This window comes from Bos taurus, chromosome 2 (genome assembly GCF_002263795.3).
Source record: "Bos taurus isolate L1 Dominette 01449 registration number 42190680 breed Hereford chromosome 2, ARS-UCD2.0, whole genome shotgun sequence".
In the NCBI taxonomy this organism is placed as follows: domain Eukaryota; kingdom Metazoa; phylum Chordata; class Mammalia; order Artiodactyla; family Bovidae; genus Bos; species Bos taurus.
The window spans coordinates 118,176,298-118,189,459 of record NC_037329.1 but is presented as its reverse complement, the minus strand read 5'-3'; the positions used below and the strand labels follow the sequence as shown (position 1 = coordinate 118,189,459).

Sequence of the window (13,162 nt, the reverse complement as noted above, 5' to 3'; positions counted from 1 at the left end):
AAAGTGGCTGGAGGGTATGCGTGCTACGTCACTTCAGTCATGTCCAGCTCTGTGAGACCATATGGATTGTAGCCTGCCGGGTTCCCTCTGTCTATGGGATTCTCCAGGCAAGAATACTGGAGTGGGTTGCCATGCCCTCCTCCAGGGGATCTTTCCAACCCAGGGATAGAACCTGAGTCTCTTATGTCTCCTGCAGGGGCAGGAAGGTTCTTTACCACTAGTGCCACCCTAAGAAAGGGTATAGCCCAAGGTTTATTATGGTTAGGGATGTGGCCATGGGCTTCCCTGATAGCTCAGTTGGTAAAGAATCTGCCTGCAATGCGGGATACCTGGGTTCAATCCCTGGGTTGGGAAGATCCCCTGGAGAAGGGAAAGGCTACCCATTCCAGTATTCTGGCTTGGAGAATTCCATGGACTGTATAGTCCATAGGGTCACAAAGAGTCGGACACGACTGAATGACTTTCACTTCACTTCACTTCATGTGGCCGAGGTGAGGGTCCCCTTGCTGGGGCGAGGTCTGTCCGACTTGAACTTCTCACTGTGGCCAAGAGAGGGAGCCCATGAGGTTTTCTTAGCACCTTGCCCAGATATGCCAAGAGGGGAAGAGGGAGGGGTGGATTAGAGAAACCACCAGTCATCAAATATAAAAACCAGAGTCAGATCCTTTATTAGAGTGTGACCATGGGTATGTGTGTCCTTTCTCTGTCATTTCCCTGCTGCATCATGTGTGCTGGAAACTTTCCCTCCAGAACACAGAGGTAGGGGGCAGGGGTATCAGGGCTCTGGGCCCAACCAGGTTCTCCATCAGGAGGAGCAGGTAGGTCTGCACTGGCATCTATACTCTGGACCAGCACAGGCCAGGTATCACTGAGACAAGAATGGCTGTTGGGTGTCAACCCTAAAGACAGAGAGAGGCAGACTAACAGGTTCAGGAGGGGAAGGCCAGAAAGAGTCTTTGACCGTCAGGGTTATGGAGCACTCCTTAGGAGGCCTTGGGGCTTAGGAAGTGGAGAGGGCGCTCAGGAAGCCTCCCCAGCTAAGAGAGATGAGCACCATCCCAGATCAGGAAGACGTTTCCCTTTGGCTGAGTGGCTAGTTTTGCCAATGGACTAAACATTCCCGTCCCTGATGCCCTTGGTCAGGGCCCTCATATTTGTGTTAGGGACAGTGGTGGGTGGTGGCAGGGTCCTTTCCGTGGTTCTAACTGATTCTCAGTTGCTTTGAGCCTTTGCTCCAGCTCCTGGTGGTCTATTTCCTGACCACCCACCATCTGTCTTGCGGGGAGAATACCACGGTGGGGCACAGGAAGAAGGACCTCTCTTCCAGACTCCTACCCTTTGTGCAGACAAAAGGTTCCCTTGTGCATGTGGAGGGCTTCTCTGGTGGCTCAGATGGTAAAGAATCCACCCACAGTGCAGGAGACCCAGGTTCGATCCCTGAGTTGGGAAGATCCCTTGGAAAAGAGAATGGCTATCCACTTCAGTATTCTTGCCTGGAGAATCCCACAGTCAGAGAAGCCTGGCGGGCTAGAGTCAGTGAGTCACAAAGTCAGACACGACTGAGCAATTAACTTGTGTGGAGCCCCACCCTGTCCGTGCTGTAGGGCTGGGAGCAGAATCAGGAGTCCCACCTGTGAATCTTTGTTGTTGTTCAGTTGCTAAGTCGTGTCCGCTGAGTCATGTCCAATTCTTTGCAACCCCATGGACTGCACTATGCAACGCTCCTCTGTCCTCCACTATCTCCCAGAGTTTGCTCAAATTCGAGTCCATTGAGTCCATAATGCTATCTAACCATCCCCTCAGGGTGCTCATATTTGTGTTACGGACAGTAGCGGGTGGTGGCAGGGTCCCCTCTTGGTTGTAACTGACTCTCAGTTGCTTTGAGTGGTGGTCTACCTGACCACCCACCATCCGTCTTGGGGAGAAAGGACCACAGTGGGGCACTTTGGCACCCCTTCTCCTCCTCCTCCTCCTTTCTCTTCAGTCTTTCCCAGCACCACCTGAATCTTTGTCCAACTGTAAGGATCATGCCTCTCACATAGTTACTTGTAAAACTTAATAGGTTACATTTTACAGCCACAAGAAAGACCCCTATGGATCCTCAGCACACACCCCGGCCCCTAACCAAACAACCCATTGACACAGCAGCTCTGTGTCTTTGTGTATGTCCCTCCGTGTGTCAGTATAACCTCAGGGACTGTTCTCAGAGTTGCCCACGAGCTTACCTGGGCCTGCGCGCAGCGGCTGAGAGCATCTCTGGGCCAGGCCTGGGAAGAGGGAGCAACCTGTCTCAGGTACCAATCCCCTTCTAGCAGGAAAACTCCAAGGAATGTGCGGTGTGCTGTAAAGGGGGCTCGCTGCTCCGCTGTGACACTTGCCCGCGATTCTTTCACGAGGACTGTCACATCCCACCCGCGGAGGCTGAGAGGTTAGTGAGACGCAGCCCCGCTGGGTGCGGGCGCCCCGCCAGGGCTCCGCCTCTGATCGCTCATCTCTGGGTGGAAGAGCCGCGGGCCCGAGAGCATCTGGGCATCCTGGGCTCTGCCCGGGTGACCCCGCGTAGCCCCATCGGTCCGTAGCCTGTGTTCCCTGTGGTATCAGTGCCTCTGAGTCTGCGGCTGAGTCACGCTGACCCCCACACTACCTCTGCCCCTGGGAATTGTCCTTTCCCGGTTTCGTAACCTAGACTCCTGTCCAAAGGGCGGAAAAACACCATTTGTGCTCTGTAATTTCTCAGGAAAGGCAGGAAACATGGCCTGCTTCTCCGATTTCCCCCACAGTCTCAACAGGCTGATGGAGCCTCAGTCACCCAGGGGGTTAAGACCCAGTTTCTGATACTCCAGTCAGGTGTGCAATGCTCCTTGTGCTCCTGGGAGGGCAGAGGAGGAAAGGAGAACCCACCTGTCACCCTGACACCGCCCTCCACACTCGGACTGCTTTGTGGCTCTCTCAATGGGACCCCTTCCTGCACTCCACTCCCACCCACCTATCCCCCCACCCCCAACCCCCTCAGCCTTGGGAGTCTTGGAGACTCCGGGAGGTGGCCCCTTCCTTCCCTGGCTGCATCTATCAGGAAAAGGAAACCAGTGGCTGTTTCTGAGGACCTTGTCCTCGCTCATTTATGCCCGGCCCCACAGGAGCCCATGGAGTTGCACCTTCTGCAGGATGAAGGAGTCTTCAGGAAACCAGCAGGGTCTCCAGGAATCTGAGGTTTGGGCAAGGTCCATGCAGCTGGAGGAGCAGCTGGTGAGTGGGATGGGGACCCAAGCCTTCCCCTCAAACAGGCAGAGGGTCCAGGGAAGGGCACCCAAAGAAAGCCTTCAGTGTCTCACTTCCGAGGATGGAGCTTCAGTCCAAACGTGGAGCACAGACAGAATTCAGCATTCACCTCCCCACCACAGCACCTTGGCAGATGCAGTCAGAAGGCTGGTTGTGTCTGGCTGCTTCTATGTGTGGTTTCTGGGCAAAGGCTTGGCCTCACTTTCTCCAAACTGCATTTGCCTTTAAATCCCTCTTCGTATTTTACAGAAATGTGAATTTCTCCTCTTGAAAGCCTACTGTCATCCACAAAGCTCTTTCTTTGCGGAGACCCCATGTAATGTAAGTTCTGTTCGACATTTCTCATCCTCTGGGCATCTCTCTGCTGTTAAACTCATTTTAGAAATGTGGAGTGTGCATCCTGCAGGCATCTCTGTTTGTAGAGGGTGGAAGGTTTAGCTGCAGGCTCTGGAGTGGGGCTGCCTCTTCAAAGTCCACCCCATTGCATACCAGCTCTGGGACACAGTATCTTAGGTTCTCTTTCTCTTCAGTGGGAATGTCTTCCTTACAGAGAGCATAGGGTTGAGGGTGCAGACTCAGGAGACTTGAACTATGGGTTCAATGTAGCTCAACCAGTTTTTAGCTGTGAAATCTTGGATAGGTTACTTAACCTCTCCATTCTCTGGTTTCTCATCAATAACACTGGAGTAATTATAGTAACAATCTCTTACTGTTGTTGTGGAGATCATATATTAATGCATCAGCAGTGCTTAGAACAATGCCTGGCACATAGACATCAGATACCATTATCAGTGCATACATGTGTGCTCAGTCACTTTGGTCATGCCCAACTCTTTGCAACCCTATGCACTGTAGCCCACTAGGCTACAGGCTCCTCTGTCTATGGGATTCTCCAAGTAAGAATACTGGAGTGGGTTGTCCTGCCCTCCTCCAGGGTATCTTCCCAACCCAGGGGTCGAACTCACATCTGCCTGCATCTCCTGCATTGGCAGGCTGATTCTTAACCCACTAAGCCACTTGGGTATTACCCTGCAAATAAAGGTTGGTGTTGGATCCATTCCAGTGGCAATGCCTGTGCTCACATCACCTCTTTGATGTCTTTGCCCCTAGATTCGAGATTATGGTGAGCCCTTTAGGGAAGCCATGTGGTTGGACCTGGTTAAAGAAAGGCTGACTGAGAAAGTGTACACAATGGCTTGGTTTTTACGGGACATGCGCCTAATATTTCACAACCATAAAACATTTTACAAGGTAAAGGGAATTTCCTGCCTCCCTTTCACATCCTTTCTACTTCCCTCTCATTTCTGGGACAGCAGAGCTTTGCAAGAATCGTGCCTAGTCTTGTCCTGGGGAGAGCTCAAAAAGCAAGGATTATAGAAGGAAACTGTCTCTCAATCTCAGAGGTGGAGAAAGAAACTGAAAGTCGCTCAGTCGTGTCTGACTCTTTGCGACCTCATGGACTATACAGTCCATGGAATTCTCCAGGCCAGGATACTGTCATCAGTAGCCATTCCCTTCTCCAGGGGATCTTCCCAACTCAGGGATCGAACCCAGGTCTCCCACATTGCAGGTGGATTCTTTACTACTGAGCCACCAGGGAAGCCCCAGAGGTGGAGAGGAGAATGTCAAAAAGAACAGCAAGCAGGGTCCTTGTAAATGATACCTGAAAAAAAAATTTCATCTTCAGTCCCAGAAGGACAGGCCACTCCCACTGAGAATGGTCAATTTCATCCTGCCTCTTTGTTCAAATGGGGGGAGGCGGGGCGGGGTGGGGAGGAAGTTTATGCTTACATGGTCCTTCATGCCTCAGAAATACAGAAATTAATTAATCAAGATGAAATGAATTAAACTTTCAGGATGCTCATGCTCGGATTTTTTTACTCTTGAGTTTCCCAGTGGACTCAAATACCCAGATTTGCTCTCAGCTGGTGTTGGTTTCATCTTTCATTGGTAGGAAGAGCAACTGGTTGAACTGTATTGCAATCCAAGGCATTCTTTAGTTTATTGCATTTACTCTGATTTTTTACTCTCACTTGTCCAGATATTTCTTGGGACATATATAAAGCGAATTCTCAGTTCCACCCAGCCTCCTTCCCTCCCTCCTTGCCGCCACTTGGCCTGTTCATGAGCCACAGGCTGTAAACTGGTGTCCAACAATGGAGCTGGAGGGGGAAGAATCAACCCAGGGAGCCCTTCAATGCCTAGCACAGTCTTAGCCTTGGAGAATGGAAGGGGTCATCTTTCCTTCAGAGAGTGGGCTTTCAAGAAAAGTTTTATCTGGTTTGCCCCAAAGTCAGGCATTGCAGGGGTCAAAATCAGCTCTTTGGTCCAGACCACCTGTCAGGTCCAGGTTAACAACCAGGCAGAGCCTCGTGCATTTGAACATCTGAGTGGCGGCCTCTCCCTCCTGTTCTGCTCGCCTGGGGGAGTGCAGCTTTCCAGCAGGGAGAGGAGATCTCCTAAGAAAGCATAAGTGATCTATGATCCTAATTCTCTGTCCTTAGGCCCTGTGTGCTTGCTTTTTTTTTTCTCTCTCTCTCTTTCAGGCTTCCGACTTTGGTCAGGTAGGACTGGATTTAGAGGCAGAATTTGAAAAGGACCTCAAAGAAGTGCTTATTTGTCATGAAGTCAGTGACAACAGCTTCCAGGCTCATCCTTGATCCTGTTCTGGATGGACTAAAAGCATCCCAACTTCAGGATCCATATAATGGTACCCTGGCCATCCTTAGATTGCCAACGACTCTGGGATGCCATTGGCTGCCCTCGTCATTCAAATCCAACTTTACATATAATCATCATGTCCTCCACCTCCTTTTACTCTTTTTGTATTTCACTCCCCCCTCAAAAAAAAATTGAATTGTTTCTTAATACCATTAAATACCTCACCACCGTTCACATTCTCTTCATTGTCTCATAAATCCTTTTCCAATTGATGTGTTTAAATTGGGATCCTAACTACTTTCACACACTGAATTTAGCTAATCTGTCTCTTAAGGTTCTTTTCATCTGTAAATTCCCCACTTCCTTTCTTCCTTGCTGTCTACTTATTGGATAACCTGGTGTCTTTGCCCTGTACAATTTTTCATGTTCTGGAATTTTCTTTTCCTTTCTTTTGGCCACACCGTGCAGCTTGTGGGACCTTCAGTTCAGTTCAGCTGCTCAGTCTCATCTGACTCTTTTCGACCCCATGAACTGTAGCACACCAGGCTTCCTTGTCCATCACCAACTCATCACAACTTGCTCAAACTCATGTCCATCGAGTCAGTAATGCCATCCAAGCATTTCATCCTGTGTTGTCCCCTTCTCCTCCTGCCTTCAAGCTTTCCCAGCTTCAGAGTCTTTTCTAATGAGTCAGTTCTTTGCATCAGGTGGCCACAGTTTTGGAGCCTTGGTTCTTTGTTTTCAATTTTGGCTACGCTGCCTGACTTGTGGGATCTTAGTTCCCTGACCAGACATTGAAGTGAGAGCACAGTCCTAACCACTAGACCGGAATTCCCATATTCTGAGTTTTTCTACATCCTCCTGTGAAAGTGAAAGCTTTGGTCGCTCAGTGGTATCTTACTCTTTGCAATTCTATGGACTATAGACCATCAGTCTCCTCTGTCCATGGAATTCTCCAGGCAAGCATACTGGAGTGGGTAGCCTTTCCCTTCTCCAGGGGATCTTCCCGACCCAGGGATTGAACCTGGGTCTCCTGCATTGTAGGCAGATTCTTTACCATCTGAGCCACCAGGGAAGCCCCCATGCTCTTAGTGGCATGTGTTTTTCTCTCTGGCATTTTTTTTTTTTTTTTTTTAGACCTAGAGGTTAGATCTAGAGGCTTACTTGGATTCAGGTTTGGGGGAGGTTGTTTCGAGTTGATTGTTTAGTATAGAGACTTCCCGGAGGGGGGGGGGTCTGTGTATTAATATGTAATATTAAGATCTTACCGGAGAAGGCAATGGCACCCCACTCCAGTATTCTTGCCTGGAAAATCCCATAGATGGAGGAGCCTGGAAGGCTGCAGTCCATGGGGTCGCTGAGGGTTGGACACGATTGAGCGACTTCACTTTCACTTTTCACTTTCATGCATTGGAGAAGGAAATGGCAACCCACTCCAGTATTCTTGCCTGGAGAATCCCAGGGACGGGGAAGCCTGGTGGGCTGCCGTCTATGGGGTCGCACAGAGTCGGACATGACTGAAGCGACTTAGCAATGGTAATTAAGATCTTACAGCAGGTTCAGGTGTTATCAACTTGACCCATCTGTTACACATCATCCTTTCCCCTAATGATTTTAGCAGCCACTGATGCTTATTGCCTAAACCTATTTCAATAGGGTTTGCAAAATGATGATATTTAGATTCTGTTATTCCTTCTATGTGGGTTTGATCCCTGGGTCAGGAAGATCCCCAGGAGGAAGAAATGGCAACCCACTCCAGTATTCTTGCTGAAAAATCCAATGGACAATGGCAGGCTATACTCCAAAGGGTTGCAAAGAGCTGGGCATGACTGAGCACATGAGTACTCTATTCTTTCTACATTTATTAGTTAGAATTCTTCTGCAAAGAACTCGCTTCAATATTTGGCTGCCTTGAAGTACAGTTTGTATAGGAAATAAAGGATAAATTCTGGATTCTTTATTTAAAATGTTCAAGTTAGTTGTTTCCCTAATAGCCTCTAAAGATAGACATGGAGGTTTCTTTCTTTTTTTTTTTTTTTTTCTATAAAGTATCTTGAGCTCATGGATTTAAATATTTAATGTGCTCCCAACCATTGCAGTTAATATCTTTATTGCTGCTCAGATTGCTTAGCAGTGAGTGAGAGTCTTCACGTTGGCTCCTGAGTTGTTTTGAAATGACCCCAGGACCTTTGATAGCATATTAGCTACCTACTGCTGTGTAACAAATGATCCCAAAGTTTAGTGGCTTCAAGGAGTAGTCATCTTATTGTTCACTTGTCTGTGAGCCAGAAATTTAGGAAGAGCTCCATGTGGATGCCTTATCTTTGTTCCACATGGTATTGACCAAGCCCTTTCATGCTTGTAGAGTATTACTTCTTCCACATACTGTCAGTCCAAGCAAATCACCAGACCAAATTCAAAAGGAGGGGAAATGGGCTGTACCTCTCAATAGGATGAGTGGCAAAGCCATGTTTCAAAGGGAATGTTATTTGGCAAGAAATGTTGCCACTGTCTTCAGAAACACCCTACCATAGTCTACCCTCTGACCACAGCAATTGACATCCTTCCCACATGCAAAGGACACTCACCCCCCACCCCATCCCAATAAGTCTCACTCATTGTAGGACTGGAACAAAGTCCAGGACCTCATCATCCATATCAGGTTCAATTCAGATAAGTTCCTTAGGTGTGGTTCACTGGATGCAGGCCTAGGTACAACTTCTGTGGAACCAAAGACCTGTGAACTAAAGGACAAGTTAGTCTCCCCCACTTTCCAAATATAATAATGACACAGACTGTAGACACTTGCATTCAAACAGGGGGAAATGGATAGTATATAGCAACCACTGCTACTGCTAAGTCACTTCAGTCATGTCCGACTCTGTGTGACCCCAGAGACGGCAGCCCACCAGGCTCCCCCGGTCCATAGTAATTCAGAAATCCAATCAGGTGCATGTTGGCAGGACAGAGAACGTTCCTTGATAATCCCATGACTTATAAATATTATATGCCTCTAATTCCCATCCAACACCACAGGCTTCTCCCATGTCTTCCTACAGGCAATATTTGTGCCTGTCTTCTCCCACAGTATGTTTCCTCATTTTCTCAAATCTAAACTACAACAACATTTTCAGAATTTCTACACTCATAACACTATGAAAAAAAACTAAGTGGAATTCTAAATTAGTGTGGAATTTTTGTTCCTGTTGTGTATTTAATATACCATTGCACAGGGTGTTTTTTAGGATTTTGCATTTGTATTTATAAATGAGATAGGTCTGCATGTTTTTGTATATTGCCACAGTCAGATTTATTTATTTATTTGGGGGGGGGGGTTGTCTTTTTTTATAGCTCAGATACCAAGGACAAATATGAGACAAATTTAGGAGCAAAAGTGACAGAACCAAAACTTAAATGAGTTTTTTCCCCTGACCAACTTGCTAAAGTTGGTTTTGGTTAAGAATTTCCCAGTGATCTTTATGCTGGCACCCACTTTTAAAAGCCTGTTTTTAGCCTTCTCATTCCCTTCCCCTATCTGCAATGCTCCCCTTTTCATTAAAGCAGCTTAGTTTATATGGTTGGCCTTGAATTATAAGAAAACCCTGAAACTTCCCTCGGATGTGATGTTCTCAGACCATCGTCAGAGCAACTAACTTTATCCCCAAATAAGTAATCCACTCCTGCTCCTTACCAATTGGGCACAAGTTGCCACTGCAACTCAATGTTTTTTTTTTTTTTTTTTTAACATATGAGTGTGCCTCTTGGTGAAATCTATGAACACAATCAAAGACAACTACACCTGTCAGTTATTAAACGTTTAAAATACATTTCTAAACAGAATGGGCCGACTCAGTCACAGTAACTGCTGATCTCCATAGAAGAGCAACCCACAAGCATACAGCACTGATTTTTTTCACATCATTGGGGTGAAAAATATACAACTCGTTTCTGAACCAAAACCACAATTTCTGCAGTTAAAAATGTTTCACTGCTAATATGGCCCTGGTAGAAATTATGTAGTTTTATCTCCTTAAAAAAAAAAAATTAAAAAAATCTCCTAAGCCACTAAATCATCAATCTGGAATGTAGATTCTGAGCACAAAGCAGCTCAGTTCACCTAAAAAATAAAGAAAAAATTCCCACCACCTGTCTCAGTAGGGTCTGAAAGGAGAGAAGTCGTGTGGGGAACCCCTGCTTTGGTATGGAGAGTCACGGCCCCTCGACCCAGACCGAGACCGTGAATAGCCATAGCTGGTGCTTCTCTCTGGATAAACTCGGATGTAGGATGTTTCACCCTCATGAGAGCGGAATTTGGTTTCATCCAGTTTACGCAGGGCATATTCCATGTCTTCTTTTCTGAGATACTCAACCATCCCCATTCCATCTTTCTGCACATCTGCGTAACAGACGTCCCCAGCTTCTCGCATGTGATCCTTCAGGTCCTGCCAGCTGCCTGATGGAGGAAGTCCTGAAACAAGAACTCGGAAATCAGATCTTCTTGTAGGAGGCCCACTCCTCCCACCGCGGGGCCACCCACCCCGACCTCCGTAAGTCCTGGGGAACTCCACACGAAGCCGACACTGGCCATAATCATAACCGTTCCTTCCATAAACTGCATCCTCAGCATCTCGGGGGTCCTCGAAGCGCACGAAGGCGAAGGGCACGAGGCCGTGCCGATTCTTGAGCTCGATCTCGCTGATGTGGCCGTACTTGTAGAACAGGTCCTCCAGATCCTTCTCGCGCACGTCGTTCGGAAGGTTCCCCACGTAGATGCGCCCGTCGCCCTCGCCGCCGCGCTCGTCCTCCCAGCCCGACATCCGCACCGCCCGACGCCGCGGGCCCGCCGCAGCACACGTCGCCGCCGCCGCCGCCGCCTCAGGCGGTGATCCCCCGACAGTGTCCCCGCGGGCTCGGAGGCGCTCAGCCGCACAGCATTGTGGGAACGAGAGCGGAAGCGGAGGGCGCCACAGTCAGGTTTAGAGTTACCCTGTTGTTCAGTCACTGAGTCGTGCCCAACTCTTTTCAACCCCATAGACCGCAGCACACCAGGCTTCCCTGTCCTTCATTGTCTCCCAGAGTTTGCTCAAACTCATGTCCATTGAGCCGGTGATTGTATCCAACCATCTCATCCTCTGTCACCCCATTCTTCCCCTGCCCTCAATCTTTCCCAGCATCAGGGTCTTTTCCAATGAGTCATCTCTTCACATCAGGTGGCCAAAGTATTGGAGCTTCAGCTTCAGCATCAGTCCTTTCAACGAATATTCAGGCTTGATTTCCTTTAGAATTAACTAATTTGATCTCCTTTCTGTCCAAAGGACTTTTAAGAGTCTTCTCCAGCATCACAATTTGAAAGCTTCAATTCTTCAGCACTCAGCCTTCTTTACGGTCCAACTCTCACATCCATACATGACTACTGGAAAAACCATAGCTTTGACTCTATGAACCTTTGTCAGCAAAATGATGTCTCTGTATTTTAATACACTGTCTAGGTTTGCCATATTTTTTCTTCCAAGGAGCAAGTGTCTTTTAATTTCATAGCTGCAGTCACCATCTGCAGTGATTTTTGAGAACAATAGCAATGTTTTCTGTTCTTACTGTTTAAGTTTCCTATCTGGTCTTATCTTGCCATGGCATCTCCATACTTCTTTTTTGATACATCTTTCTGTTGGCTGAAGTATGTTTTTAAGTAATTTTAAAAGAAGAGCACGTGGCTGTTATGTTTTCTGTCTTGGCATATCTCAGAATGTCTTCTGTTGTTTTCATTAACTAACAACATATTGTGCTACAATACATATTTTATCACAATTTCTCACCTTCAAAATTGATTTAGACTTTGTTCCACTGTCTTTGAGCATTTTGTTCTGCAACTCTACTGTCTGATTTCAGTCAGAATTATATTTCTAGTGTATGAACACGTATGATATTCCCCCTTTATCTCTGTAATTATATGTTTAGCTATTTTTGACAGGATGGGATTCAGTGTGATATTCTTATCATTGGTCTTGCCTGGCACACTGAGCCTTTTCAGTATACACATGTGGTTCTATTTTCAGCTCCATTACATCTTTCTGATCCATTAGTTCTGGGCTTACTGTCAAGAACATCTTTTATCCTTGCTTGGTCCTCCCTATTTATCATTAAAAAATAATTTCAAAAAACATTCTTCTTCTTAGGCGCTTAGTATGAGACTTAAATATACTAACTTAATTGCAATTCTATGGTCAATATTTTAAACTTAATGATCTTTTAGCACTTTCATTTTGCTAATTGCTATCTATTAACAAAGCCTCAAAGGATTAAAACTTTTCTTATCACAGTGGTTTTCTTCACTCAAGACAAAAATAGGAAGTCAGTGCAAATTACTAGATTGCTCTGATCTGCTCTGCCCAAATTCTCCAGAACTGTGAGAAATGAATATCTGCAGTTTCAGCTCGGAGAAGGCAATGGCACCCCACTCCAGTGCTCTTGCCTGGAAAATCCCATGGATGGAGGAGCCTGGTAGGCTGCAGTCCATGGGGTCGCGAAGAGTCGGACACGACTGAAGCGACTTAGCAGCAACAGCAGCAGAAGTTTCAGCTACTCAGTCTGTGAGATTTTGTTAGGCAGCACAAGCTGACAAATAAAAATCAAGTAACACCATCATCAGAGTCCCCATCCCTGCTCCCATAGCAAGTTGAAAACTCTTCAACAGGATCTTGCAACTTCCCATTTAGGTACCTAGTGTCACAGACGAATAAACAGGAAATGCATAGAGATCCCTTGGTTCTGATTTCCCACTGTTTCCACAGTAGTGTGAACTGTGAAATGGACTGACTTCACCTGTCATCCAGAAAGGGGTGTAAGCAGTTTGGGCACCTAAAGAAAAGCATGTAATGAAACAGAGCTCCTTTTATAGTTGGAAAGGAAGATGACAAATACGGCCATAAGGACTTCTGGTGCCCTTCCTGGAGAGCATGATGGATTCTAGAGATAATGATGGCTTTGGATTTCCAACTCCTTCTGAGGGGAGTACTAAAGGTTTCTCTTTGCAACACAGTCTCCATGCGTTATGGTAAAAGACCCTTCTCCCCACTGGTTTGCCAGTAGGCAGGATTGCTGTGCTGTAAATTACCTTGAATCCATTTGTGACCTTCTCTTTCATTCTGGCACTGATAAACTGAATCAGGTCTCTCTCACTCTGTTCTGTCATGGCTCTGGATTGCTCTGTTATTGGGGAAAAAAA

The 13,162-nt window shown here is 46.9% G+C and overlaps 2 protein-coding genes across 8 annotated transcripts in view; one reads left to right on the top strand and one right to left on the bottom strand.

Annotated features, from left to right (window-relative positions):
- SP110 (SP110 nuclear body protein) overlaps nt 1-6,179 on the top strand; it is a 49,616-nt gene extending 43,437 nt beyond the window's left edge. For 3 of the 7 annotated variants that reach the window (XM_005203018.5, XM_005203017.5, XM_005203020.5), the window contains 4 exons: nt 2,313-2,428; nt 3,138-3,246; nt 3,529-3,600; nt 4,390-5,909. In XM_005203018.5, coding sequence (XP_005203075.1) covers nt 2,313-2,428; nt 3,138-3,246; nt 3,529-3,600; nt 4,390-4,656 — 564 coding nt within the window. In that variant the 3' untranslated portion in view covers nt 4,657-5,909. Of the gene's footprint in view, nt 1-2,312; nt 2,429-3,137; nt 3,247-3,528; nt 3,601-4,389 lie in introns of all 7 variants that reach the window. The other 4 variants (XM_015459855.3, XM_003585776.6, XM_005203019.5 and 1 more) reach the window with 3 other exon arrangements.
- Nucleotides 6,180-9,960: 3,781 nt separating this feature from the next.
- LOC101903900 (serine/arginine-rich splicing factor 9) lies at nt 9,961-10,876 on the bottom strand. The gene has a single exon (XM_059879282.1). It carries the CDS (start codon nt 10,755-10,757, stop codon nt 10,092-10,094), a length of 666 nt encoding a protein of 221 aa, XP_059735265.1. The 5' UTR covers nt 10,758-10,876; the 3' UTR covers nt 9,961-10,091.
- Nucleotides 10,877-13,162: the final 2,286 nt, after the last annotated feature.

Bases quoted from the DNA above. Each gene is read 5' to 3' on its own strand.
- LOC101903900 (XM_059879282.1), bottom strand. From the start codon at position 10,757: ATGTCGGGCTGGGAGGACGAGCGCGGCGGCGAGGGCGACGGGCGCATC.